Raw genomic sequence first — 27,431 nt, 5'->3', positions numbered from 1 at the left:
TAATAAATACTTGGAAGTGCCAACTTATGCATCACTTCTCAAAAAAATTTGTTTCTTTTATGGGAAAATTAAATTTGTTAACTCAATAATTTGAGGAAGGTACATCATTGAGCACCCAACATATTGTATTTTCTTTTCATTTTTTAAATCAAAATCATCTTTTAAAAAATTAGTTTTTTTTTTTTGGGTTCCAAATAAAACATTTAAAAGAATGCTAAAAAAAATAAAATAATTTGGCATTAAATTGAGAGTTTGAGTTCATTGAAGATTAAGTATTAGTAGAATATGTTAATTCTTTCTCAATGCAGTCTTTCAAAATACTTTGTTTTTTTATTACTTATATATATATATATATATTTTTTTTGTTATCGACAGTAACTTTACAAATAATTCAATAAAGATTTGAGAACATTTTTAATCGAATATAAATATTAGAGTTGATTCGAGTTATAGTATATGCCAACAAGTATATACACGAGCATCTACCTCACTCGATGAGTTCTTGAGCTTCTACTAGGCCCCCATTTTTATTAAAAAATTCTAAGATTTTATCTTATTTTATAACCTACTATATATGTTTATATTCTATATTAACTATTTGACTTATTATTTTTTATAAGGGGCACAATATTAAAGAATTCATAGTTAGATTATGTAATATTCTATTCTATGAAACATATGTATATATTCATATAAAAGAAAAAAAAAAGTATTTTTTTCGAGATTAATAATTATTTAACTTAATGAAAGATACATATTTTTTTTTTTATAAAATATTATAAATTTAAATTAAGTTGTATTCTCGTGTATATTATTATTTGAAAGTCATTTCTATTATGTTATTATTAGTATTGATAAAATATATGTATTTTTAACTCAAAAAAAAATATTATCATCAATAAATGCAATAGTCTATGAAAAAAAAATTATATATATATTTTTCCTATAATGTTAAAACAATACAAATTTATTAAGAACATCAATTTTGAAATTAAGACACTAAAATAGAATGAAATATATACCTTACTCGTTACCCATTATGTTTTAAAAACATTAATGTAAGTAATTGGGTTATAATATTTTAGGGTATGGAAAAAGTATAACTTTATATGATAATGCATGTTATATGGTAATTATATACATTATTTTTTTTTTAATTTTCAACTACTATTTTTATATTCTTAAAAAATAAAATTAGTTGTAATATTAGTTTTAGTAAATCTTAATTTAATACGAAGAAGAGTAGAAAGTACTTTTCTCTTATTTTCAAATTTTTTTTTTTTTTTTTTTTTAATTATCTCTGATTCTATGTGATATTAATAAATTATTATATAAATTTAGTTTCTCTCTCCGCGGTTACGGCGATAGATACACAGAAATGCATGAATAATTTGTTTTTTTTTACACCATAAAATTGCACAACAACCAATGTGGATTCTTTCTTTTTTGCACAACAACTCCCACATCCACATTTACTTACACCACCACTCTACAAACTCACATGTATGTACAAACTGACACGTCAGCACACCCTCACATCTACATAAACACGCTCTCTCTCTCTCTCTCTCTCTCTCTCTCTCTCTTTCTCTCTCTTGTCCCCGTGTCTCCAGTATATGTATGTACGTATAGGTTTCTCTCTCTAAAAGATATAATGCCACGTCATGGAGGGTGCTTTATCCAACCACCGCTTGCCGTCTTCCCTTAGCTGTCCCTCACAGTAGCTTTGGCCCCTCTCTCTCTCTCTCTCTCTCTCTCTCTCTCAAGCCTCAGCAGTACTCTTTATGAGTTTCTCTCTCTAAGTGAAGATAGAGATAGAGATAGAGATAGAGATAGAGATAGAGAGAGAGCTTTTTGTATCTATAGTACAACTTGGAAATTTAATAGAGAAAAAAAAATCCAGTCTTTTTCTTCGTTTCCTCTTCCTTTCGTCTCCGTATAAAATCGTTTTTCGAGACCCAAATCTAAACTTTTCTTCTCTGTTTCCTCTCTTCTTCTTCTTCTTCTCCTCTTTTTTGCTTACTGAACTGCCTTCTGGATTTCTCTCTTAAAAGTTCAGGAAACTGGTTTCATTTTCTAAGTTTGTCAACCGAAATGCCTGCTTGGTGGGGAAAGAAATCGGGTAAAAACAAAGAAGAAAGTCAGCAAACTCAGGTCCAGGGACAAAACCCATATGCCAATCACGGAAATTTCTTGAAGTTATCGACAAAGGCTGATGCTACTAGCAAGAAGAAAGTAGTTGGCGGCGGCGGCGGCGGCGGCAGCAGCAACGAGAAGGATAGGCCCAGGAGCTTCGATGAGGGTGTTCTCGCGCGTAATTCGCCGCGTAACAGCAAGGATATCGCCGTGATCGGACCTGGGTCTTCATCCGGGTTCTCGGGTTTCGACTCGGATTCTGTGGAGAAAATAGGGCATCCTCTACCTCGTCCATCGATCTCCTCGATGCCGGGTGATCAGGTAGTTGGGTTGGGATCTGGGTCGGGTTCGGTTTCGAGTGTGAGCTCATCTGGGTCATCTGATGATCACCATATCGTGATTGATCAGGTTCAATTTGGTGGTTCCAGGTTGGTTCGTCTCTTTGGATTTGTTTAGGTTTTGGACCTCCTGATTGATTATTAGGGGGGTTTATCAAAAACAAGATTTGATTTTTTAGTTACTAATTTAATTTTTTTTAAATTGTTTTCTCCTTCCTATGATTTTGTTATGTCAGAATCTGGTTGCTTTGCCTGCAAAAAGAAATTGTCCATTTCTGTATCAGCCTTTTAATCTGCAATCTCTGTCTGTCTTTCTCTCTGTTAATTCCTGCTGTCTCAACCTTTTCACCCACAATTTTCTTCTACCCAAATCTTCTTACCCATCTCTCTTTCATCTTATCTGAATATTTCCTGTTGATCCTGTCAGATTCTGATTGCTTCTGAACAGTGGATTACTTATGCCCTCTTTTTCTCCCTTCAATTTTCAGGACTTTACCTTATGTGGGAGGCAAATATGTTAAAAAAAAATTGGTTCCCAATTTATGGGTTTATTACTTACTGCATATAGTTTTATGGGAGACTTGATAGTAGTTTATTTATCATTGGTTAACATAATTGGTTGTGCTTAATTTCTTAACACTTGGAAATGATTTTAGAGTGTTATGGTAGAAAAGATTTTAAGATTTAAATGGTATGCTATTATATTTTTTCATCTCGAGTAAGGTAGGATTTGCTTGTGTTCTCAATTTGTTATTTGGCTACAACCTAAATTTTGAAGTCTAGCTTATATATTGATTCCAGAGGACAAGGTGATATCAAGTTCAAGACAGCTCCAAGAAGCCCGGGTCCAGGATCAAGAGGTCCAACAAGTCCAACATCGCCTTTGCATATGCAGTTATCTGGTATGAGCCTTGAATCTCCAACAGGGAGACAGGAAGATGGAAAATCTCAATGTCATCAGCTGCCTCTTCCGCCAGGTTCTCCCACCAATCGAGCTGCATTGCCCAATTCGAGAATTGGGGCAGCTGAAAACTCTCCTGCCACTCTGTCGAAATGGAAGAAGGGAAGGTTACTGGGAAGGGGAACTTTTGGGCATGTTTACCTTGGATTTAATAGGTAATCGTGACGTTTCTTGTTTGTTGGTTGTCGCGAGCAAGTGAAGATAGGAAGTCTATTTTAGGAAATTATAGATAATAATCAGATATATAAATTTTATTAACTTGTCTTATTTGAGTTGGGGTTTGCTGAAGTTAAAGAATGTTATAGAACTTCCAATTACATCAATCCCCTCAAAGCTTACTGATATTGTCTTTTTTTTATGGTAGGCATAGCTAGCATCTAAAAAGGAAACAAAAAGAAGTTGATGAAATCGCTAATAAGCGATACAAACGTGTCAGAATAATTTTTACGAATGAGTCGATGTAAAAAAGGAAGTCTATTAATATATTGTTTTGGTCATTTTGTTGTTCTTTCCAATATAACAGTGAGAGTGGTCAAATGTGTGCAATAAAGGAGGTTAGGGTTGTTTCTGATGATCAGACTTCAAGAGAATGTCTCAAACAATTGAACCAGGTACCTTTTTTTGAAGTCCATTTTGTCATTTTTATCTATAATTTGAGTTTTGTCTCTGTTAGAACGTAGTTTCTGGGTTTCTCCTAGTACCATTTTGCATACAATATATCAGTTACCGAGTTTTCTTTTATCAACAGGAAATAAATCTGCTGAGTCAGCTGTCACATTCAAACATTGTTCGATACTATGGAAGTGAACTGGTAAGATTCAGTGAACTTTTTCTCTTCCGTGGGTGAAGTTGGTGCTCGTTTGCACAGCCCCACATGCATTTACTGCATCATGCACATGGAAAATCCTTTTTCCCGATGTTGCAACATTTAATCCAATCAAATAGAGAATTTGAATATTGGAACGTGAAATTGGATTCCATGGTTCCAGGGCGAAGAGACGCTGTCAGTTTACTTGGAATATGTTTCTGGTGGTTCAATCCATAAATTGCTCCAAGAATATGGTCCCTTTAGGGAACCTGTTATTCAAAATTATACGAGGCAGATTCTTTCTGGACTTGCCTACCTACACGGAAGGAATACAGTTCATAGGTAGTTGGCTCGTGTGTTATAATACTGTTTGATAGAATGATGCTTACAAAATATCTATTCTTTTCATTGAATAAAAGACTGTATTTCAACTTGGCAGGGACATCAAAGGGGCAAACATATTAGTAGATCCAAATGGTGAAATCAAGCTGGCAGATTTTGGCATGGCTAAACATGTATGTATTTCATTTTCTAGGCCTTTGGTTTCTCGATGAGTTGTTCACATGGAAAGCTGAATATTTTAGTATAAGTTCTCGTTACTTAAGTAAGACTGTAAGAACAATGAGAAACTAGAAAATCTTTGTTCATGCCGCTGAATGTAGAATATATTTAGAGCAGTTATATGTGATGTATAAACTCTAAGTGAATTGAACAAATTGAAATATCCACGGATCATTTTTAGTTTGTATTTATGTGTTTATTGAAGAAGTGCTAATTTCTATATTTTGTGAATCAGATTACAGCTTGTACTTCAATGCTTTCCTTTAAGGGAAGTCCGTATTGGATGGCCCCAGAGGTATCTGTCTCTCGTGTACTAAACATATCGGAAAAATTAGTTCTCTCTTCCTTTTGTTAAAACCATTTTCTTTTTTTCAATTTTTGGCTAATTGTTTTTTCCTGATCAGGCAATCAATCTATAGTTCCCGGAGTTGTATTGCTCATCTTCCTTTTCTTTTTGTTCAAATTGCAGGTTGTAATGAATACAAATGGCTATAGTCTTGCAGTGGATATCTGGAGCTTAGGGTGTACAATTCTAGAAATGGCAACATCAAAACCACCATGGAGCCAATTTGAAGGGGTATGATAAGACTTTTCGAGCATAATCTATTAAAACTCATCTTTGCCGCAATGGCTAGCTTCAAAGTGATTGTAGACTGCAGATAAAACAAAGCTTTCATTGTGTTGGATTCAACAGGTGGCTGCAATTTTTAAAATCGGAAACAGCAAAGACATTCCAGATATACCTGATCACCTTTCAAACGATGCAAAAAACTTCGTGAGGCTTTGTTTGCAAAGAGACCCATCAGCTCGCCCTGCAGCTTCACAGTTGTTAGATCATCCATTTATTCGGGACCAATCTACAACAAGAGTTGCTAACATCAGCATAACAAGAGATGCTTTTCCTTATGCTTTTGATGGAAGCCGGACACCTGTATGTGTCTTTCATATGATTATTATCATTATTTTTAATTTTTGGTGGAAATTTTAATCTTTTCCTTAAGTTCTAAATTTCAATAGATGAAAATATCATTTTGTTTATGTCTATCTATATCCACAATGGAGTAAATGAGATAGAATCTACATGCCTTAGTTACTAGAAAAACATAAAGTAGTTAATTTTAATGGATGAATTATTCAGTATAAAAGCTATTAAGATTAGATTAGTTTACTTAGAACCAGTATCCCAAGGGCCATCATTGTAGAACTGGAGATAGGAGAGCGTAGCAGCAGAAAGAGAACTTAAAGGAGAAAAATAGGGAGCAGGAGAAAAGAAAAGGCAGAGAAAGTGAAGAACCTGGGGATGAAAAGAGGGTCTGGGTAACAGGAAGAGGAAGACCGAGAAGCAAACATAGGAAATCAGAGCTCTGTAATGGCTTCTAAATATGATTCTCTAAAAACTCATTAGGGCTCTTAATAACCACAAAAGTAAGTCTATAAGGAAGCTTAATCAAAACTATATCTCTAATACCACTTAGTGGCTCAAATAGATTCTAAACATGCTACATTTGCAAGTGGAAGAGGTTGGTAATGCACTTGTTGCAGGCAACTCTTTTTTCAACAGAGTAAGTGCTGGAGACATATTTTGCAGCCAGCAGACCTTCAACCCTTACCACCAAGTAGGGAGAGAATGAAGTAACCAATGGGCTGAACTTAATTATTGCCCATGGTTTGTTGCAGACAACTCTTTTTTCGACAGAGTAAGTGCTAGAGACATTTTGCAGCCAACAGACCTTAAATCCTTACCCCCATCTAGGGAGAGAAGGAAGTAACTAATGGGCTGAACTTAATGATTGCCCATGGTTTGTTGCAGACAACTTAACAATGGTATAATGGGCTATTTAGTGCAAAAGATCAAATATATGTTTGTATTTCAATGGGTTAGTTAGTGCAGGACAGCAGTTTCATACGTTTGGTAAAGGGTTAACGACTGCATTTATTTTTCTTGAGCAGCCAGCTTTGGAACTTCATTCAAATAGAACAAGTATTAATATGTCTGATGGAGATTATGTGGCTAAGCCATTGCCCACAACATCAAGAGTCACAAAGAGCCCAAGGTAAATAACATTTTATCTACTTTGTCCTTACACAAGCTTTCAAATTCATAAGGTGTTGAGCAGCTTTATTACATTATGCAGAGAAAACGTAAGGATGATTACGTCTTTGCCTGTCTCGCCATGTTCAAGTCCATTACGACAATATGGTCCGGCACATAAGAGTTGCCTTCTGTCCCCTCCTTACCCGTCTTATGCAGTATCCGGTCAGAGTGGTTACAACTTAAGCGAGTATGCAGTAAATCCATTGAGGCCGAACACAAGATACAGCCATGATCCCTGGATCGACACCTCTATATTGAGATCCCAAACACCCAATGCATCACCAAGAACAAGACCATTGTGAAAGCAAGAAAGGAAGGAAGAAGAAAAAGAAACAATATATCCAACTCTCCTCGGAGCACCTCAGGGAGCTTAACGATGGTAATTTATCGAAAGCACTTGTGATGGGTAAGCTGTTCTCAAAGAATTTGAAAGTGGTTTTACTTACTCCTTGAAAGAGGTAAGTAAATTTACGCACCATGGGAAGCCAAAAAGGTAAGGATAAGAGTTAGTTCCAGGGAGAGAGTGGATATATTGGTGTTAGTAATTTGTTGTTGTGAGATGATTGTAAATGGAAGGGAATGAGTATATTTGTAAAATTCATGTATACTTGCTTACACCCAGCAGTTTATGATGATAATATATACAGGTAAAACCCTTTTGACTATCTGACAATTGAAATCTTCGATCTTTTTGGACATCACTTGTCAATACTTGTATTGTTAATAGTTGTTATATAATGTGATATTGTCGTACGTGATTGTAGATGGATGAGAAAGGTGGTGGGAAGGAGATGAAAGATGTTTAAGATGATGAATTGCAGTTGTAAAGTTGATAAGATATTATATAAGTAATAAATGAGTTTTTTTGGGAAAATCTAGTTTTCTGATGGAGATAATAATAATAATAATAATAATAATATATGTGTGTGTGTATAAACATATATATATATACTAAATCTAATAATTAATGTTGGTTTCTAATTATTAAATAGTTTCTTTTTTATTTGTATCACTTATCAATTGGCTTATAAATACTAAATCTTTTACCTTTTAGCATAAAATTAGTTAGATATTAATGGTATATATATTTTTTAAAGAATAATATAATATATACATATATATATTTATTTATTTATTTTTACATGGTATGATTGTTAAATTTGTAACTTTTACTTTTATAAAAGGAGAGAATTAACATGTAACTCAAAGGTCAGGTAAATATTTTTTTACTTGATGTGATAATATATATAATTTTATCTTTCTAAATATAAAAATAAAATCTATTTTTTTTTAAAAAATATAACTAAAATTAACATGATATAATAAATAGTTTTAATTTGTAAATATAAAAATAAAATTTAATTTTAATTGATGACGAATTCTGAAATTTTGTTCAAAAATTTCTAATTTTTAATCTTTAATAAAAGAATTATAATTTTAAAATTTTTTATTTTTAAAAATAATTTCGTGTTTTAAATAATTTTTTAAATTTAAAAATTAAAATCAGGGTGAAAATAATTTTTTAAACTGAAATTGCATTATAATATATATAATTGAAATATTAATTTAATAGTTTCTGATAGAGCGTATTTTATGTGCCGCCAGTACAGAGACAATGTCGGTTGCACGAAATTCTACCCTAGAAACACCTGCACCCAAATATTTCCCACAACCTCTTTTCCTTCTCCCGGAAGCTTTGCAAGGGAGGGAGGGAAGGAAAGGAAAGGAAAGGGAAACAGTCGAATTTTCCTTCGCTCTCTTTTTCATCTATGCAGTTTAAATACAGGATTCATCCTTTTACAACGAACATAGGCCAGAACCAGAGGGAAACATAGAAAGAAGAAGTAGGGAAAATGCCGATAGAGATGCCGAGAGGCTTACCATTCTCGGTGGACACTTTCAGTTCGTCTTCTATGAAGAAGAGACACCATTTCTTGACACATGCCCACAAGGACCACACCGCTGGCATCTCCTCTCGTTTATCTTTCCCAATTTACTCTACCTATCTCACTAAAATCCTTATTCTTCAACATTATACTCAGGTATCTTCCCTTTTTTGAATCTAGAACTATCCCTTACTTTTCGTTCTCTTCGTTTATTTGTTTATTTATTTATTTTATGATATGCCAATTTGTTTGCTTTCTTTCCTAAATGGTTCTGGTGTTGATTTCTGTTTTTTCTTTGGCAGCTTGACGATTCTTTGTTTTTGTGTATTGAAGTTGGGCAATCAATGGTTATCAATGATCCAGATGGAGATTTCAGGGTTACGGCCTTTGATGCGAATCATTGTCCAGGTAATTGATGTTCTATTGCGTGGATTTCTTGCAGCTTAATTATTTGTAGTTCTCACTTTATGATTAAGTTGTTTGGGTGCGTTCCATGGAAACTCATTATTGGCTTGTTTTTAGCTATTGATGTTCATGATTCTTCTTCTTTCCAACCTTTGTTTTCATATCTATGACAGATTCAGCTATTCTTCTTGCTTTACTTCTCATCTGTTGTTGTACGCATATATTATTTTAACTGAGAGGATTTTATTTTTTCGCTAGTTTCAATAATTTGATAATGGATTTGAAGATGTTTGCTCATAGCAAAACAATAGGGTTTTGTTATGTTAAAACAGTTATTTGCTTCTATGGAATTGTTCCTTCTGACATAGAGAACAAGTCTGCTTTCAGTTTGGTTCAATTTTTTGTTTCGTTCCTGGTTAATTCTCATATTAATTTTTTAATATTTTTTCTGTATATATGTATAGTTAGTTTTTGAGCTATTCCTATCTTAAATTCTTTGGGATCAGTATTTTGAGATTAGCTACAAATGGAATGAGAACTGAATCAAACAGGCAGTACGTATTTTATTTGGTTACAAGTGAAAGTATATCTGCTGGAAACAGAAGGATTGTTATTTCTGCAGATCATTTCTTTTTTTCTTTTTTTGTTTTTGGTTAGTCTTTGGAGAATGGGAGTTTTTGAGTTCCTTTGGTTGTGGCTATGTGTGTATGTGACCCTAATAATATGGTGAGGACACTATTGACAGATGCTCCCGTTTTGTGATATGGACTGTAAACTTTAGGAGCAGTCATGTTCCTCTTTGAAGGCAATTTTGGCAACATTCTTCACACAGGAGATTGTAGGCTCACCCCTGAGTGCCTGCGGTGTTTGCCAGAGAAGTATGTGGGCAGAAAAGGAAAAGAACCCGGGTGTCGACTTGATTATATTTTTCTTGACTGCACTTTTGGGAAATTTTCTCAAAGACTCCCCAGCAAGCACTCTGCAATCAGTCAGGTACTTTCAGTAACTTAATATAGATCTTATCTTAATAGCCTGCAATCTCATCTGGGATCTATGGGGATGCCTTTATTTGATCACCACTGAGGCTTTTTCCACATTGATCCTTATTATATGCAAAAAGCCATGAAAAGAGCATTATGTATAAGAAGTAGAAATGAGATCATATATACTTGTACTTCACATGCATAATCCTGTGTAAGTTTTGTCTGATGGATAGATTGATGCATAACAGATTAGGCTTTGATTTTCTAAAATAGATAAGAAATTGTAATTTTTAAAGTTGAATCTTCTTATTATTTGTGACCCTATTATTATAACTTTTATAACTTCAAGATTCTATTCCTTTTAGTAGTTAGTTTTTCTTTTCTTATTAGGATTGTTAGTTTAATTTTTTTGGGTAAATGTTACTTAGGAAGTTTAAATTTTTCTTTTTTTAAGATTAGGAAAGGTGGAATTTGTCAGAAAGCTTGGAAATTGTTTTGAAGCGAGCTTCAATAACTGTATGTTGGTATGGTCATAAGGTTGCATGTCTTTAGTTTCATCTAGTTTCTCCTCCTAATAATTGGTACTTTCAAGAATCTGTCCCTTAGAATTTGTACTTGTTTTCTTATCTATGTACTTGAGGATCTTTGTAATCTTTCTGTGATTAGTGCATGTTTAGGATCATGTTGTTTTCATATGGGCAGACATAGAATCAACTTTGCAAGAGTTTTTCACATTGATCTAGACTATTAGTTGAAAGTCTATGTTGTATGCAATTAGTTTGATGCATTTGTAAGTGTGGTTATGCATATTTATGTGCGTGAACAAGTGTGCATGCTTGTAAGTAGTTATTTCTGTTCCACCATAAGAAAAATTTAATTCTATGTATTACTCATTACATATAGACACCATTATCTATGAACCAGGTTACCAATTGTATATGGAAGCATCCTGATGCACCTGTGGTCTACCTCGCTTGCGATCTTCTAGGTCAGGAAGACATTCTCATTGCTGTGTCCAAAACATTTGGGTCCAAGATATTTGTTGATAAAGTTGCTAATCCAGAATATTTTCAGTCTTTGATGTTTATAGCTCCTGGAATCCTCTCTGAAGATCCATCTTCCCGTTTTCAACTGTTTGAGGGATTCCCTAAACTCTATGAAAGGGCAGCTAAAAAGCTTGCTGAGGCCAGATCTAATTTTCAGCCTGAACCCCTCATAATCCGCCCTTCTTCACAGTGGTATGCATGTGATGAGAAGTATTCTGAAAGTGGGACTCAGAGAAAATTACATTTTCATGAAGCAGCGAGGGATGAGTTTGGTGTTTGGCATGTCTGTTATTCAATTCACTCATCCAGGGAAGAATTAGAATGGGCTTTGCAACTTCTCATGCCTAAAAGAGTTGTCTCTACTACTACCAGTTGCAGGGCTATGGAGTTGGATTATGCGAGGAAAAACTGTTTTGGTGCTCGAATTACTTCAGATGACACTCTTTGGAAGCTTCTAGACATTGATGTCAAACCTTCACAAGGAGTTGATGTATTGGGCAAAGATATGGGTTGTGATTTCATAGCTAAAGGGCCTGCGGTAACTTCTGAAACTCAAATGCAAGCAGTAATAGCATCTTCTAGCACAAAAGAGCTGTTGACATGGTCTCCCCCAAGCAAAAGGCTGTGCTTGACGCTCTTTGGTAGGGCAAGAATAGGTATCGAAGACCCTAATTGTGCTCATGGAGAGAAGAAAACCATATCGGTAAAGGAGGGATCTCCACAAAATGTTTCCAGTACATCAGAAGAACTGTTAATCCTGGAGACAAATGCTGAAGTACGGGAGAAGAGTAAATTGGGGGACAATATGAAGATAAATGTGACTGCAGCACAATGCAGGGGGGCGGTGGAAAAGGAAGTTTCTGAGGGTTGTACTCCTTTTGGTATTGGCTATTCAAAGGGCTTTGGTGAAAACTTGAGAAAGCTTTATAGGTCTATGAATGTGCCTGTACCACGACCTCTTCCCTCCTTGGTGGAACTTATGAATTCCTCTAAACGAAGCAGGAGGAAATTTGAATTCTAGACTGTCTTTAATAGATGATTTTAACAGTGGTTTATGCGAGGGCTGAGCAAAGCTGCAGCAGTCCTTAGGAGTTTGATTTGTTCATTATTATATTCTTCTCAACTTTGCTTGAATGACTCAAAGCCAGCTGTCCGACATACAAGATTTTTTTTAATTTTTTTTCCTTACAAATGTTACTCATTGCTGTACATTTTATTCTTGCTCTAGGAATAAAGAGCAGATTGTGTATTGAGGCTACAGTCATTCAATTTAGTCCTTAGAAACATATGGCTAGTCGATGTAATAACGTAACTCTTGTACATTAGTTTTCAAATAAAAGATTCATTTTTTTCTATCACACTCCCGTTTAATGTAGTTTCTGGTTTGCAAACCAAGGTTCGTTTATTCCTTTATTCCACCAGTTGGAATATGAAAACTGAAGGTGGAAGTCTGTGTTAAAAGCTAGTTTGTGGTTTTGCCATGGATTCAACTTCAACCAACTTAAAAAATATATGGTTTAATTAGCTGTCCTTCTGTATCATTGACTTCAACTGCTCATCTTAAAGAAATGAATCTGAAAATAAATTTCTTTCAACTTTTCATTATGCTGATTTAGATAAATCACAGGAGCAGATAGAGAATGTTGACAATGTTATAGCATCAGAAAAATTGTCAGGACATATTAAGGATACACCAATATCTCACGGAGGCATCATATGTGTCATTCAAAGCAGAAACTTGTGTCTACAATCTCTCATAATTCAGCTTCTCTGACTGCAGACCAAATAAAGAGGAAAATCATGGAAGACCTTTCATTTGTCTTCTAGTCAAGTAGGAAAAAGAAATTCATTTTAGGAACTCAAGGATTTAGGTAATTGAGAAAGCTCAAGTTAACTCAATAGTAGAATTATTCTATACCTTGATGAGCATATTAGTGGGAAGCCAGGCAGGTGCAGTTGGGATGCCAACCCATGCAATCTGTAACTCGAGATTTTTAGTAAAGTGTAATGGGATTTTTCCTCTTGTTGAAGAAATATGATTCAAACTTACCAATGCATATTCTCCGGTCTCAAAATTACGCACATCCAACACCTTAAACACTAACGTTTAATCAGTGACTGAACTTTCTACTTTCATTGCAGGAAGATCAAAAGGAAAGAATCTACCTCACCACGATCTTCATATATGTAATCCAGACCTTTGTAATAAGGTGGATGTCCTACTGATAAGTACTGAAAATTTAACATAGCTTATCAGATTTCAAGTAAACCATTCATGTCAAGATTAAATGAGTTGCAGGAATATACATTGATGCTGTTCAGGTATTTGTCTTTGTCAACCCTCACAATCTCACCCTTCTTCACTGCCCAGAAACAGAGACAACGAGATCATTTTCGTTTCTATCTAATTTATAAAAGAAGTATCAAGTGTAAGTTGGAAAAGTAGTCACTTGAAAAAACTGGTTTCTTGGGAATCTTAGTGACTGAGCTTGAGCTTGAAGGTTGGGTCTTGGCAGTAGTAGTAGAATCTTCAGTCTTCGTCTGCGTGGAGCTGGGCTTTGATTTCTCTGGTTCTGCAGCCGCCGCTTTTATTGGTTCAATCCATGGAAGACGAGAAGGGTGCCTTCTTGTGGTTTGTGGTAGTGGAGATAAGTGGTGGAAGGAAGAGAGTTGGGACAAAGTTGCAGAGAAAGCCATGAGAGCTCTGAGGGTTATTTGTTTGCTGAATGGAGATAAGACGTGGTGTCATCTTAATTGGGAAGGTGAGGTAATTTCCATTTTTCTAAAATTAGTAATAATATAAATAAAAAGGGAGCTGATAAAACATTTTTCTAAAAAAAATTAAAAAAAAAAAAGACAAACTTTGAGCAAAAGATTTCTGAATCCTAAATTACTCATCAGCATGATATGAATCTCTCTACAATTAACTGCGCCTCTTCTCTTAACCTTCCTCCTCTTTACGCCGCGCACCGTACCAGGTTCAAAACCCTAATTTCCCTCTTCCTCAACTTGTATTAAATGCATTTATATATGATAAAAACATGCGTGTTTAGAGCATTAGGTGTTCGGCTAGGCAATTTATCAAACACATGGCGAGCTCCTATTTCGCCTTTGGCGAAAATGCATGACATCTCTTCCGCCTGGCATTTTTGATTGCGTCAGGGTCGGTGTTGCTGAGAATGTCGCGATTGAAGGTCGGAATCTCAACTTTTCCATTACGACGAGACAGGGGAAATCGCTGCCAATTCTCAGGGACTGCTCCATACGGATTCCTTCAGGACAGTTGTGGATGCTTCTTGGCCCTAATGGATGTGGAAAATCTACACTCTTGAAGGTAAACCTCCTTTTCAATGTCTGATTTTGTGTATTTCTGGTTAATCGAATAGTTTAGAAAGAAATTCACAAACCAAATTGCTATTGGACTAGACAGATATTGGCTGGTTTGTTGAACCCCACGAGTGGAACTGCCTATGTGACTCGACCAAGGAGCTTTGTTTTCCAGAATCCAGACCATCAGGTTTGCCATTCAATTTTGATTTCTCTTATTGCAAGTGGAACTATAAGAGAAGAATTCCTTTTTGCTCTTGCTTGCTGAAAAGATTACATGGGATAAACTCTTTTTACTTGCTGAAACTGTTGTAGCAGCTCCGTCAGATTAAATTTCTCCATAATTGAGAGTTTGGCAGTTGTACTTTTTTACCTTTTCTGTCTTCTGTACCTAAAAAGGGGGTGGATAAGAAATAGGTGATCATTTACTTTTCTTTCTGGAGCAAATTGTTTGTTTTGGGCTCAGTGGGTGTGTATGTAGATTCATGCATGCCGGTAACTATAGGATATCAGAAGATAATCATTTGGGAGAAGGTCTTCATTGATCAGTGCAAATGAGATAGACGACTGAAACCTGTTCTGTCTGTTTTATGCAACTTTCTGGTTGTTTTTGCTGGACTTGGATATCTCCTACGGTATGGTTTCATAATTTATCTATGCATAATTGGCTGATAAAATAGTTGCTTTTTTTACTGACCAAAAAGATAACTTTACTCTTTCTATCTCCTATATTTCTTCCTTTCTTTGCACAACACTTGGTGTAGTAGAATTAGAAAGTAGATGAATACACGAGATTGTGAGTGATATTGTAGCAGTGGAGACTTTATTATTATTATTGTTGCTAAAAAGTAAAACGAGCAATAAAACTAAGCCTACATAACCAGGTCCAAGGGGTGTCACAAATGTTCAGGTACAAGTGGAGGTTCAACTATTTAGGGGCTTGATTGAGCTAGGTAGTCCCCTTGCAATGGAGGTGGGAGCGGAGAAGGTTACCAACACTTGTGCTGGACTTTATATGAATGTAGGATAACTGGGATTTCCAATCGCGCAAGAAGAACCCTCAAACTTGGTTTCAGTGACCGTAATTGGGGTGTCTCGTGTTACCACCTTCTGTAATAGGTGCTTCACATACAGGGAGTTCGCCTCGATTATTATCTTCCTGATTCCCTCTTCCCAGGCTAGCTTGAGACCCTTCTGCACTTCTCAAGTCTCTGCTGTCATAGAGTCACTGGTGCGAAGGTTGCACACGAACCCTGCCCCCCCATTTTCCTTTGTTGTCCCTGATAAGGTCACGGGCTGGCGGTGGTCCCTGTATCACCACTAGCTGACCTGTTGAGTTTGTACCACCCCTTCAGAGGAGCTTCCCACGCAAGCCACAGCCATATAATGTGATCTCTTGGGTGGGCTTGAGGATATGACCTACTGTAAGCATCCTGGAACTCAAATGCTATCCTAAGTATATTTATGCTTGGAACTGCTCCATCACTCTTGTTCCTATTGGGTGAATTTACTGCATTTCTTACAGAGGATTCATGTTGTGGTCAGGAAAATTGATTTTGAACTGGCTAGGCCATAAATGCTAGCTTCTGTCTTCAATATCCAATTAATCCACCTGTTGAAAGAAAAAGAAAAAATATTGAGTAATTTTTTTTGCTCAATTAAATCTCTCTATACTCTGTTGGCGGCTATACAGATTCTTGCAAGGCATGCAGAGCACTTGTGTTGCATCTGGAACATAGTAATCTTCTCTTAGATTTAGTCTCTTCCAGTATACATTTATTAAGATTCGATCAGACGCTTGTATCCATGTGAAGTTGCAAACTTCTTTGGGGACGTGAAGTCTCCAAATGATTCTCTGTAAATTAGTTGGCTGGCTTGCCTGCACCGCATAGGAGATTGTATGTTGATTCTAGAGTCAAGTTGCCATCACTTGAGTAGTTTAGGCCAATTTATGTATGCTACATATTGTACTACAAATATTGGAGATCCACAATGATCTTGTTGTTGCAATTAAGGCTTCAAACTCCATGCACGTCTGAGTGCCATATTGGTTTGCATATGTTGAGACTATCCTTTCAAGATGATCTGGGGGAACTATTCCTTGACCTAGAGAGATAAGTTGCCTATCTCCCACTCAAATGTCATGTCATCTCAAAACCTGATTGTCTTTCCAGAGACTTTATTATAAAATAAGGCCGTCAGTCTTGTTCCACTCTTCCTTCTAAAATCTATATTTCAGTTTATAGCATTTTATTTGAAGCAACGGTGTTGAGATCATATGCTTGTCTAATTCAGCAATTCCATTCTCTCAAGCCAGAAATAATATTTTAATCATGGTTCTGTTGGTTTCTACTAAGACGATTACAAAAGTGAAAACTTATTATGTTACCATGAAAAAGGAACATTTTGAACGAAGTTTCTTTGCCTTATTCATTCTTGCTTTAGGTGGTGATGCCAACAGTAGAAGCTGATGTGGCATTTGGTCTTGGCAAGTATAGTTTGACTACTGATGCTGTCAGATCCAGGGTGTTAAAAGCTCTAGATGCAGTTGGCATGTCTGACTACACGCAGGTTGGTTGTGCAAACTTATCTTTTAAATAATCAGTTGTATATGATAAATATTGTACATATTTCTGGGGGTTTTAGCTTCTAATTCCTTTATCAGAGGCAAGTTCAAACTCTCAGTGGTGGTCAGAAACAAAGGGTTGCCATTGCCGGTGCTCTAGCTGAAGCATGTAAAGTGTTGTTGTTAGATGAGCTCACAACCTTTTTAGATGAAAGTGATCAGGTAAGAGATTTGATGCGTGAAAAGCAAACAATACCCTTATTTCGAAAAAAAAATAAAAGCAAACAATAGCTAATATTTGATATATTAACTATTTGAAGAAATTCACAAAATAGTTAAATATATTGTCAGGAAAAAAAAAAGATCATAAGGTGCATGATAACACCTAAGAATTATTAGCAGTGAACATTTTTCTCATCAGATTGCTCAAATTTATCTATTGTAACTTTTACTTATTATTGTCAAACTTTTCATTTAGTTGAATGGGGAAACATTTAAATAGTTCTATCCTTTGGTCAGACCCATCTAATATGGTTCTTGCTGAAGAGGTTATGTCGATACACAAACATGATACAGTTTGCTGTCCTTTTCTATGTCGTGCTATGCCTTTCAATAATTGTGGTTTACCAAATTGTTATTGAATGGATTGATTGCTTGCAAATATGGCTTCCTTATTGTGATTCTCTTTTTAGCAAATCTTGATTGAGCAGCATACGGTTTACACGAAATTAGTCCTTGAAATAATAATGGAAAAGAACCAGCCAACACTTGACATTAATCGACAACATTTATTCTTATTGTTGCCTATTCTAGTTTCTACAAGTATGGTATAGCTGTTGTGTGGTTCTAGTGGTAAATTAGATATACTTGAGTTGAACAACACGGTAGAGAACACAACCTTCTTGAAATTGTTTTATAGCCTTCTGAAACGAAGTTTTCTGTTGTCTTTCACCAGATTGGAGTGATCAAAGCTGTTAAGGATTCAGTAGATAAAAGTGAAGGAGTTACAGCGTTATGGGTTACCCATCGCTTGGAGGAACTTGAGTATGCTAATGGTGCCGTTTATATGGAGAATGGGAGAGTTGTCATGCATGATGATGCAGCAAGCGTATATGATTACATAAAGGTAAAACAAGCTTCTTATATAGATCAGACAAATCATTGATGTCTGCTTTTTTGTCTCCAGCATGGCTCTTCTTTCTATATCTACTCTTTTACCTACAAAATTCTCTTGTATAATATTAAGTACATTATCCATTTATCTTAGTTAAAGCAAATGTCAAACTTTACATGAACAAATCCCAAATAGTCATCACTCTTCCATATAGAATTCATATCATATACATGCCTGAAACGATTTAAATGATGGATATATATGTATATATCTTAACTACATGTGTTTTTTATTCTATCAACTAGGGAAATCCAAATGGAATAAGAAAGAGAAAGAAACAATAATGATCCCCATTTTACAAATAATCAAATTACGAAGTACTAACTGAAGTACAGTTTTCCCAAAAATAAACTATACAGAATAAGAACCGTTTTGTGGAGGTGACAACTATTTCATTTGTTTCTTTTCTTCTTGTTGGCAAGAAAACCAGTCTAGGAGCAACACGTTTAGGCATGAAAGTAGAATAAAAGAGTTTTTTTAGGGGAAAAAAAAAACAAGGCACCAAGAAGAACCTTGAGTGAGCTTGTGAGAAATACATTTTAAATTTAAAACACAAGTAGCCCATTATCACTACTGAAGGTAAAAGTACATATTTATACATATGTATATATATATATATATGCTAGAATGGTCATTCTGTACCCACGTTCTTTTTAAAGAAGAAAGAAATGGGTATGTATCTAACTTCTGTTATTTTCATGGAAAAGGCTCATGCCATAATGGGTTTGGTAAGCGGCAACTGGTTACTATTTAATAATCCCTTTTCCAGTCGGTAATCAAATTTCCTTTCTAAAATATTGTAATTACAAGTAGATTAACTTACTGGTCTGTTTTAATCGATATTGTAGCATTTATTTATTTGATTTTTAATTATTTACTGCTTATAAGTTTTATGTCAGTGTTAATATTCATAATATAATCCATATACTAATCCTTATTTTAAATTTATTTTGGTTAAATCTTAAAAAGTAACATAAAATTCTTTTTATTAAGAAATTTAAGGAGATTTAATAGTATTTAGGTCGATAGCATTAAAGTTTGAAAGAAAAATATAATAAATTTTATTAAAATTATAATCGGATTTATTGTATATCTAATATAAATATAAAAACATTTTAAATTGGTAAAATTTTATACAATTATCGTTATATTTTATTTTTAAAATTTATATATTATTTTAGTTTCAGAAAATTATACCATTTTATGAAAATTATTCTGAAACACTCTTCACTGTTGAAATTAATAAAATTGTTTTTTTTTTTTTTTCCTTTTTCTAAAGTAGAACTTATTCACTAATTATAATTATAAAATAATCATGATTGAATAAGACTAACAATATCGTAAATTTGTTCATATAATAATTATTTATGACATGTTCTTATTTTAGATAGTGAGTTAGAGGTATGGTCGATATACCTCCTACCAATTATATATATGTATGTATATATATAAATATAATTAGAAGTTTTATGAATGAAGGTCCTCTCATCGTTTGAATGGTCAACAAAGAATTTGAAAGCAAAATTGATTCAAACGTGTATTCCATCTTGACGCCTCATCTCATCCCCATTTCAGAATTTTCAACTAAACAACTCTGACACCAAACAATGTGAAATGTTTTGAATCCTCAATTATAATTAACAATTTTATTAGTCCCTTCCAATATAATATATAATATATAAATATATATTAAGTTTATATATGTTATACGAGATTAAAATATATATTAATAATAGTTATGGTATAAAATGAAAAGATTAATTGTCAATTACATAGATTTGCTAGGATTATTATACTGTTATCAGTATATAAGTATTATTTAATTATTAAAATATTACATAAAAAATAATTGTAATAGTCGGAAATAGCAAAAAACCAAAAGTTGGAAATATAAAAACTTAGTTGATTTGATTGGCTGGCTTGCCTTTTCCCTTGATGTATGAATTCTTAGTGGACCAGCGTAAGTTAGCATCCAATAATACATGCTAGGCAACAAAATCCCAGTATCGTTTATAACGAATATATATATATATATATATATATATATAAAAGAATAAGGAGAAAAACCCACATTTTCAAATCTAAAAGGGAGCTTGAGTCCGTTGTTCTTCAGTTCTATTTGCCCCGTTCGACTTACTTTAGACCTCTTTCTAACGTCATCTATCGATTTCTTTCTCTTGCCAAATACTCTTCTTTGCTTATCTCAAAAGGGTATTTCTCTGAATTCCTTGTCGGAGCTCATCGTGATCTCTGTGATTCCAAGTATACCTTTTTTTCCTTCTATGTATATATGTGAGTGTTCTCTGTTGTTCGGAAGAAGCTGCTGAGCTTTTTGCCTTAATGGGTTCAAGGTGATTCCTCTAAAAACTTTTCTTTTGTGCTTTTGGGTTTATTCTCACTTTTTATGGTCTTTCGGACTTTAATCCGATCACTCTCTCCTGTTCGTCAACTGGGTAATTATTTATTTTTTGATAAATTTTCTTTTTCTATGTATATGTATGTATGTATTATTATGGTGAGAAGTTTTGAATTCTGGTGGGGTGGCGATGGCGATTTATGGTTTGATTCATTTATTGGCGGATCATAACATAATTTAAAATGACGAGGAACTTTCATCAATAACTTTCTCTTTTTGCCTTCAGTAAAAAAGGAAACTTTCTTTGTTGTTCTCGTTGCTGTTCTTTTTCTTTTTTTTTTTTTTCCCATGTATATGTGTGTGTGTATATATATATAATTGAATTTTGCTAGAGCAGTATCATCTCTTTTTCTGAAACCCAGTTTATAAACAGAACTCTGAATTTTTAAACTGCAGTCTAGATTCCGGCTTTTGATTACTCTTTTATATTCTCAAATTTTGATATTTTTTTTTTTTAAATTTAACGGTTTATAAAATCCTTGGACAAGAAAGCACGTGTTAGCCTTGATACCACCAGCGCACTAACTGATCCATGATAGAAAATCTAATGATAATATGTTGTTGATTCATTTTTTTTCTTTGATAGTTTCTCTTTTATCTCACCGGTCTCTGTTGTTAGTGTAAATCTGGGTGGCTACAGATTGTCAGATAGTATTCTTTTTTATGATATTATTTGCACCCTTTCTGCAGTCAAATTGATAAAAAAGAAAAAGAAGAAAGCTTTAGGCTTCAACAAAAGATTTGTATTCCTTTTAATGAAAATTTATCATCTATTATAACTGTTCGTTGTTTTTGCTGTTCTGCTTTCAGCATGCTTATGCTATGAGATATTTTCTTCCAAGTTTCTGTTATCCAGTTTTCGATGCTGGGATAAAACTTAATTTTGGAACAATTATTTTCCCGACTTCTCATACAATGGGTTTTTAAGGAATAAGTTTCTAGATTGGAGAAGTTACATGGACCAGTCTGGTAGAGGACGAAGAAAGATTTATTGATGGATGAATGAGGCCCAGTTGATGGTTAGTGTTGAGACGGGCAGGATCAATGGTTTAATGAAGTAGAAACTCAGGACTTGGAAGTTCATGGTGATGATCAATCAAACAAGAAGGCGTGATAGCATGTCATGAAGTGATGGGGTGTTAACCTTAAGGAACATTGTTAGAAGGATTGGAAATTTCAGCACTTCTGTAGAAAGAAAAATCAAAAAAGAAAGTAAGGCAGCATCAATAAGAAACATTGAGATATCTGGGAACAAATTATTAACTTTCTTGACAGGAAGGTTCCATTTCTGATCCACAGTTGTCATATATTATTGGATTAACTATTTTCTTCTGCTAGATTGTTAATTGTGATAACCATGCCCTCCTTCCAATTCCAAAAGACCACTTTCTGTGTCATAATTCATGGTAACCTGTGATTAGATTGTTTTCATGCACGTCAGATCTAAAGGTTGGTCAACAGGCATCTGAAGTAGTGTTTATTTGTTTTTCTTTTTCATTTAATATGTGATTATGTTCTTTCCATCATTGAACTTGCCTTTTAAAAGTTCTACCTGATTCCTGCTAAGTGCTGACAGAATTTTTTATCAAGAGGTCATGGTCTTCTCTGCAATTGTTGTTTATAGTCTTGATTCCATGTTCGCTATTCCAGATCTCTTTTTATGTGGAATGGATACTTAAATTTGCTGCCATTTGTTGTTGAAGGCCTCCATCTTTCATTGACTCTCTAGATTCTCCCGACCGTCCTTTTGAAAGAAATTTCACAGAAGATACTAGTAAACTTGGCCGAGTTGGTGAAAGAAGCCTCAAGTTTCATGATTCAAGTGGGGTGCCATCCAGTCCAGTAAGAAGGGAAGTTGGCAGGTCTGCTTTCTATACGAAGCTTTTTGTTCCTTTCCTTGAAGTGTCTATTTTCAAAGATGAAACTAGAACTACAAAGTCATCATGTCCTTTCTGCTAGTACAAGTATAGATAGTTATATCTTTACTGATGTAGGACAGCTAACCTTACAACCACAATTATTCTATAATATGGAGAAATAGAGGAAAATATAGGAAAGATAATAAAAGAATAGACAGATAGAGGGAAAACTGGATAAAGGTGAAGACTTTACAAGGAAAGAAGACTATAGGCAGGCATGAAGAATAGGAGAGACAGAAAAATACTAGATAGAAACATGAAATAACTTCACAAAAAAATTTCAATTCTAATCTTAACATAAGATGTTGGTTAGAAACCATGGGTTCTAACCTCAACTAAAAAGGAAAATAACTTATAGGAAAATAAATTCGAAGTTCCCAAAAATTCTTAATTAATTAAATAACTCAATCTCCTAAAAAGTATTATTTCTTAACTAGAAAAATAAGAACAAATCTCTAAAATGTCTTATAATAAGTCTTTTTATTTAGACTTGGACAGTTTTGCATTATTTTCCTCTTCTTGGAAAGAACTTGACACCAACAAATTAGAATAGAAATAAGCATCTAAGGATGAGATTCAAGGTGCATGAAAATTTTTATCAATCCAAACAAAAATAGACTTGGGTGATCTTTCTACTTAGCAAGGTACTCCAAATTGACTTGAGGTGGTAATAATATTCATGTCTCATATGGCTATAATCTCACTCATCGGCGGTGACATAAACTCGGATCTAGCATGGCTTGCCCAAATATGAGAACATTAAAGCAAGAGGCTCCAAGAAACTCAATAAGGTGATAACTTCCCAACTGCAAGAACTTGGTCAAATGTTCATTTAGTACATCAAGAAGATACATAATAGGTCCAAATTTTTGAAGGTTTGAGAATTGATCAAGGAGGCGTGATTGCAACAAGTTTGTTTAACCATCACAAATTCACCAACATGAAAAGGCTTTTAATAAGTGAATCAAGAATAATAGGCTCTTGGGTTGCTTGTTATATGTGAGATGTTACCAAAGTATGGTGGGTGAAGGGACGTAATCACAAGGTATAGTAGCATGAACCTATAGAGACTCTTTAGGATCACTAAGAGGACTATTTTGGGAGGCAACAAGGCAAATAGTGATCCCATTATTTCATTATCTAATTCATTTTTGCATTATCTAAGCTAATCATAGACTGGATTTAATGGATTTGCCTCTCTTGAGTGGCAAGTGGACTTGGTTTAATCAAAGACCCAACCTGGCATGCTCTATAATTGATACGTTTTTGGTATCGGTGCCTTGTTAGTTACAAACAATGGATCTGTGCCAAAAACTTTTTCAACAGACTATTTTGGATCACTTCCCTATTTGTTTAGTTTCTAATGGTATTAAGTGGAGTCATTGTCTTTCCAAATTTGAGGATAAGTGGTTGAAAGTGAGTGGCTTCTGTAAGGTCCATGATTGTGAAGTGGAGCAAGAATAGATGGCAAGACTGATTTAAGAGTTGCGTAGAAATTGATACTAGTGAAGCTGAGATCAAGAAGTAGTGCAAGGAGGAGGAGAGGAGAGATAATATGCATACATTACCTTTACTCCAGGAGATCAAGTCCATTGATAAGAGGGAGAGAGAAGAGGCTTTGTCTAGTAAAGACTTGACTCGAAAGGAATCTTTAAAGTTTGAACTAGCTATTATTTTATAAATAAAGGAGACATCTTGGAGATAGAAATCAAGAGCTCGAAGATAGAGAAAGGGGACAAGAACACAAGATATGTTCATTGTATGACTGATCATTATAGGAGAAATAATTACGTGGAGGAAGTAGAGATTTGGTGAGCGGGAAGTGAAGCGTAACGAGCAATGGAAGCAGGAGGTTAGAGATTCTTCTACAGGTTATACCACGAGAATTTTGGATGGAGATCTTTGAGGAATTCAAGCTGAGCAAAAGGGATAAACTCCTGACCCTGATAGTTTTAACATGAGTTTTCTCCAAACGTGTTAGCATACAATGAAAAAAGATATTTTTAACATCTTTAAGAAATTGCACAAATTTAGACCCTTTATTAGATCCTTAAATTTTTCTTTCTTGATACTCATTGCTAAGCTGAAGGCAGTTGATATCAAAGATTTCAGACCAGTCAACTTAGTTGGTAGCATTTATAAGCTCATTGCAAAGATATTAGTTAGAAGAATGTCCAAAGTAATGGATAAAATGATAGGTGAATGCTAGCATGCTTTTGTGGGAGGTAACCAAATTCTTGATGCAACGCTTGTTGCCAATGAGGTGTTAGATGTTTGTTATATTAAAAGAGAGAAGGGGTCCTATGCGAGTTAAATATGGAGAAAGCATATGATAATGTGAATTAGAGTTTTCTGAATTATTGGCTAAGGAGAATAGGATTTTGGGGTAAAATTGTTTAGGTAGATCAAATGGTTTAGGTAAAATGGTTTAGTTAGAAGAATGTCCAAAGTAATGGATAAAATGATAGGTGAATGCTAACATGCTTTTGTGGGAGATAAACAAATTCTTGATGCAACGCTCGTTGCCAATGAGGTGTTAGATGTTTGTTATGTTAAAAGAGAGGAGGGGTGCTATTCGAGTTAGATATGGAGAAAGTGTATGAGAATGTGAATTAGAGTTTTCTGAATTATTTGCTAAAGAGAATAGGATTTTAGGGTAAAATGGTTTAGGTAGATCAAATCCTGCATTACCAATACATCCTTTACTATCATAATCAATTGTGGTTCGTCATCTTTTTTCAAGGTTTATAGAGGTCTTAAACAAGGAGATCCTTTATCTTTGTAACTTTTTATTGTTGTTATGAAAATATTGAATAAAATATTAATAAGAGATAGGGAGTTGAAATTATTTAGAGGGCGTAAAGTAGGTGTAGGGGACCACATTGAGGATGTAACCCATTTATTTTTTCCTAATGATACTTTGTTATTTCATGAACTGGATGAGCCGGCAATGCTTAACCTCAAGTGTATTCTATTGGGTTTTTAAGCGGTTTTTAAACTCGATATCAATTTGCCCAAGTTCGAGTTAGTAAGATTGGGTAACGAGAGAGACGTTGATAGGTTGACAAGGGTCATGGACTGTAAGGCTATGAAATTGCTGATCAATTATTTGGGTTACCAATTGGGGCTAATTACAAAGAGGGAGATTCGTAAGATCTTGTAGTGGCAAAGTTTGGAAAAAGATTAGTGAGATGGTACAAGAACTTTCTTTCTAAGGGAGGGAGACTTATGCTTATCAAAAGCACGCTGACAAAACTACCCATACAGTTTATGTTTCTCATGACAATTTTTATAAGCGTTGTCTAGAGACTAGAATCAATACAGTGTAGATTCATATGGGATAATTCTGAAAAGAGAAGAAAGTACCATTTACTAGCATGAGATATGATCAAAAAGTCAATATTCGAGGGAAGTTTGGGGTTGAGATCCTTTGTGGAGATGAGTTTAGCCTTACAGGATAAATGATTTTAGAGATTAATGAAGGAAGAAGGTACATTATGGATGAGGGTGAAAGAGGCGAAATTTGGTATGGTGGACAGAAGATGGTACTTTAAAGTCTTGGCAAATTCCAGGTTTGCATCAGTTAGCAGGTTGATAAGCAAAATAGAATTAGATTTTGGCATGATCTGTGACTAAAAAGAGGAGCATTAAGAAATTAGTTTTCTCTTATTTTTGCTATCGCATGACACAACGATAGCATGTCAGTGAATCATTAAGAGATATAGGGAGGAAAGGGAGTGTCATGTAGATATGCTGAAAAATCTCGAAAATTGGGGAATTAATGAGTATGAAACTCTTGTAAATATTCTATCTTTCATGTCAATGGACGATATTAATGACTAACTAGTATAGACTCTGAATGCCACATAGTCTTTTTTGGTTAGATCATTTTTAATCACATGACTAAACATGATGCCGCAATGGGAGGTCAAAGTGATTTGAAAATCACCGAAGAGAAAATTTGCAAAAAACAGGAGATCGATGAGGCTCCTGTAGGGAAGAAAAGGCTAAGCAAAGATGAGCTTTTTGGAAAAATTCATAAACATTCTCGAATAAACACTAAGTCTAATCTGGTATAAGTTTCAAATTGCAAATCACAGTTGGATACACCAAGAACTCGGTCCATGAAAAGGCGACATAAGAAGAGATGAGAAACTAGAAAGTTATTGGGCCTAACAATCAAAGAAAGACTCAGCCCGCAAATCCCAGTGCAAGGAGCAGCCCAAATGATGGTGTGGGTGTGGATTCTTGTAGCCTACACATGTGTAGGCCTCCACCTGTGCGACATTGTAACACACATATTGAGAATTAATAAAAGTTAAGTTTTGAGCTTTTTTAGTTTAGTACTAATTCTTCTCTTTAAGTCCTTCTAAACTAGGTAAGCTTGTCGAAGTTTTGATTGAGCTGAGGAGTTGAGATCAACTTATCGGATAAGTCCGTGACATTTTTCCTTTTATCGTGTTTGTTTCCTTAGTTTTTGTTTTTGCATTCCTAATTTTAGTATTATAGATTCAATTAGAGGGAAGTGTCTTAATTAGGTGGTTTGAGTTTTGATGTTGCATGCGATTGGGTTGAGGTTCTGGGAGGCAAAACAATCATTTTCCATACCCTCCCGAATGAGGTAGTATTAGAGTTTAGACTCGTAATGAACCTATTTATGTTAATAGCTTTAACATTCTTGTGAATTAATTAAAAATTCAAATTAAATTTTATTTTATTAATTCATATTGCATCCCGCTTGAATTCGTATCTATCCGATTGATTCCAGTGGTTCGTATTTATTTCAAAAAAAAAATTACAAAATTGAAAA

The 27,431-nt window shown here is 34.5% G+C and overlaps 5 protein-coding genes across 12 annotated transcripts in view; 4 read left to right on the top strand and 1 right to left on the bottom strand.

Moving 5' to 3' along the window:
- The first annotated feature begins 1,767 nt into the window (after positions 1–1,767).
- On the top strand, positions 1,768–7,564 carry MAP3KA (mitogen-activated protein kinase kinase kinase 3). The gene is made up of 11 exons (XM_022044174.2): positions 1,768–2,564; positions 3,276–3,590; positions 3,959–4,046; positions 4,184–4,246; positions 4,425–4,585; positions 4,683–4,758; positions 5,040–5,099; positions 5,274–5,381; positions 5,499–5,735; positions 6,755–6,858; positions 6,940–7,564. The coding sequence occupies exons 1-11, from the start codon at positions 2,095–2,097 to the stop codon at positions 7,199–7,201; spliced, it is 1,944 nt and encodes a 647-aa protein (XP_021899866.1). The 5' UTR covers positions 1,768–2,094; the 3' UTR covers positions 7,202–7,564.
- A 986-nt stretch (positions 7,565–8,550) lies between these two features.
- Positions 8,551–12,577, top strand: LOC110816133 (DNA repair metallo-beta-lactamase family protein). Of its 5 annotated transcripts, none has more exons than XM_088222448.1 (4): positions 8,551–8,941; positions 9,088–9,193; positions 9,972–10,183; positions 11,077–12,577. In XM_088222448.1, the coding sequence occupies exons 1-4, from the start codon at positions 8,753–8,755 to the stop codon at positions 12,238–12,240; spliced, it is 1,671 nt and encodes a 556-aa protein (XP_088078574.1). In that variant the 5' UTR covers positions 8,551–8,752; the 3' UTR covers positions 12,241–12,577. The 5 variants fall into 5 exon arrangements, with proteins under 5 accessions (XP_088078574.1, XP_021899868.1, XP_088078575.1 ...); XM_022044176.2 differs by having other exon boundaries at positions 8,555–8,941; positions 11,098–12,577; XM_088222449.1 differs by having other exon boundaries at positions 8,801–8,941; positions 9,119–9,193.
- Positions 12,578–12,794: 217 nt separating this feature from the next.
- Positions 12,795–14,080, bottom strand: NDHO (NAD(P)H:plastoquinone dehydrogenase complex subunit O). 3 transcript variants are annotated; one of them, XM_022044179.2, is made up of 6 exons: positions 13,670–14,080; positions 13,527–13,582; positions 13,386–13,451; positions 13,270–13,311; positions 13,138–13,197; positions 12,795–13,042 (listed from the first exon to the last, which is right to left on the bottom strand). In XM_022044179.2, the coding sequence occupies exons 1-6, from the start codon at positions 13,914–13,916 to the stop codon at positions 12,974–12,976; spliced, it is 540 nt and encodes a 179-aa protein (XP_021899871.1). In that variant the 5' UTR covers positions 13,917–14,080; the 3' UTR covers positions 12,795–12,973. The 3 variants fall into 3 exon arrangements, with proteins under 3 accessions (XP_021899871.1, XP_021899872.1, XP_021899873.1); XM_022044180.2 differs by having other exon boundaries at positions 12,795–13,039; XM_022044181.2 differs by having other exon boundaries at positions 12,795–12,993.
- On the top strand, positions 14,061–22,418 carry ABCI10 (ABC transporter family protein). Its single transcript, XM_088222454.1, has 7 exons — positions 14,061–14,197; positions 14,382–14,553; positions 14,650–14,736; positions 16,992–17,117; positions 17,212–17,334; positions 18,068–18,238; positions 22,353–22,418. The coding sequence occupies exons 1-7, from the start codon at positions 14,127–14,129 to the stop codon at positions 22,401–22,403; spliced, it is 801 nt and encodes a 266-aa protein (XP_088078580.1). The 5' UTR covers positions 14,061–14,126; the 3' UTR covers positions 22,404–22,418.
- Positions 20,339–27,431, top strand: part of GONST1 (golgi nucleotide sugar transporter 1) — a 20,845-nt gene continuing 13,752 nt past the window's right edge. The window contains exons 1-2 of one of the 2 annotated variants that reach the window (XM_088222452.1): positions 20,339–20,637; positions 22,406–22,564. In XM_088222452.1, coding sequence (XP_088078578.1) covers positions 20,627–20,637; positions 22,406–22,564 — 170 coding nt within the window. In that variant the 5' untranslated portion in view covers positions 20,339–20,626. The remainder of the gene's footprint in view (positions 20,638–22,405; positions 22,565–27,431) is intronic. The other variant, XM_022044171.2, reaches the window with a different exon arrangement.

Source organism: Carica papaya, chromosome 6, assembly GCF_054855325.1.
Source record: "Carica papaya isolate Zhongbai chromosome 6, ASM5485532v1, whole genome shotgun sequence".
NCBI lineage: Eukaryota > Viridiplantae > Streptophyta > Magnoliopsida > Brassicales > Caricaceae > Carica > Carica papaya.
Note: the sequence above shows the minus strand (reverse complement) of the source record. Positions and strands in the feature narration are given on the sequence as shown.

Bases quoted from the DNA above. Each gene is read 5' to 3' on its own strand.
- MAP3KA (XM_022044174.2), top strand. From the start codon at position 2,095: ATGCCTGCTTGGTGGGGAAAGAAATCGGGTAAAAACAAAGAAGAAAGT. The intron at 4,586-4,682 runs GTAGTTGGCTCG...TCAACTTGGCAG, and splicing joins GGAAGGAATACAGTTCATAG to GGACATCAAAGGGGCAAACA. The intron at 5,736-6,754 runs GTATGTGTCTTT...TTTCTTGAGCAG, and splicing joins TTGATGGAAGCCGGACACCT to CCAGCTTTGGAACTTCATTC.
- LOC110816133 (XM_088222448.1), top strand. From the start codon at position 8,753: ATGCCGATAGAGATGCCGAGAGGCTTACCATTCTCGGTGGACACTTTC. The intron at 9,194-9,971 runs GTAATTGATGTT...TGTAAACTTTAG, and splicing joins TGATGCGAATCATTGTCCAG to GAGCAGTCATGTTCCTCTTT. The intron at 10,184-11,076 runs GTACTTTCAGTA...CATTACATATAG, and splicing joins AGCACTCTGCAATCAGTCAG to ACACCATTATCTATGAACCA.
- NDHO (XM_022044179.2), bottom strand. From the start codon at position 13,916: ATGGCTTTCTCTGCAACTTTGTCCCAACTCTCTTCCTTCCACCACTTA. The intron at 13,583-13,669 runs GTGACTACTTTT...GTTTCTGGGCAG, and splicing joins CAAGAAACCAGTTTTTTCAA to TGAAGAAGGGTGAGATTGTG. The intron at 13,312-13,385 runs GTAGATTCTTTC...TTAGTGTTTAAG, and splicing joins TATATGAAGATCGTGGTGAG to GTGTTGGATGTGCGTAATTT.
- ABCI10 (XM_088222454.1), top strand. From the start codon at position 14,127: ATGAATCTCTCTACAATTAACTGCGCCTCTTCTCTTAACCTTCCTCCT. The intron at 14,554-14,649 runs GTAAACCTCCTT...TGGACTAGACAG, and splicing joins GAAAATCTACACTCTTGAAG to ATATTGGCTGGTTTGTTGAA. The intron at 14,737-16,991 runs GTTTGCCATTCA...TTCTTGCTTTAG, and splicing joins TCCAGAATCCAGACCATCAG to GTGGTGATGCCAACAGTAGA.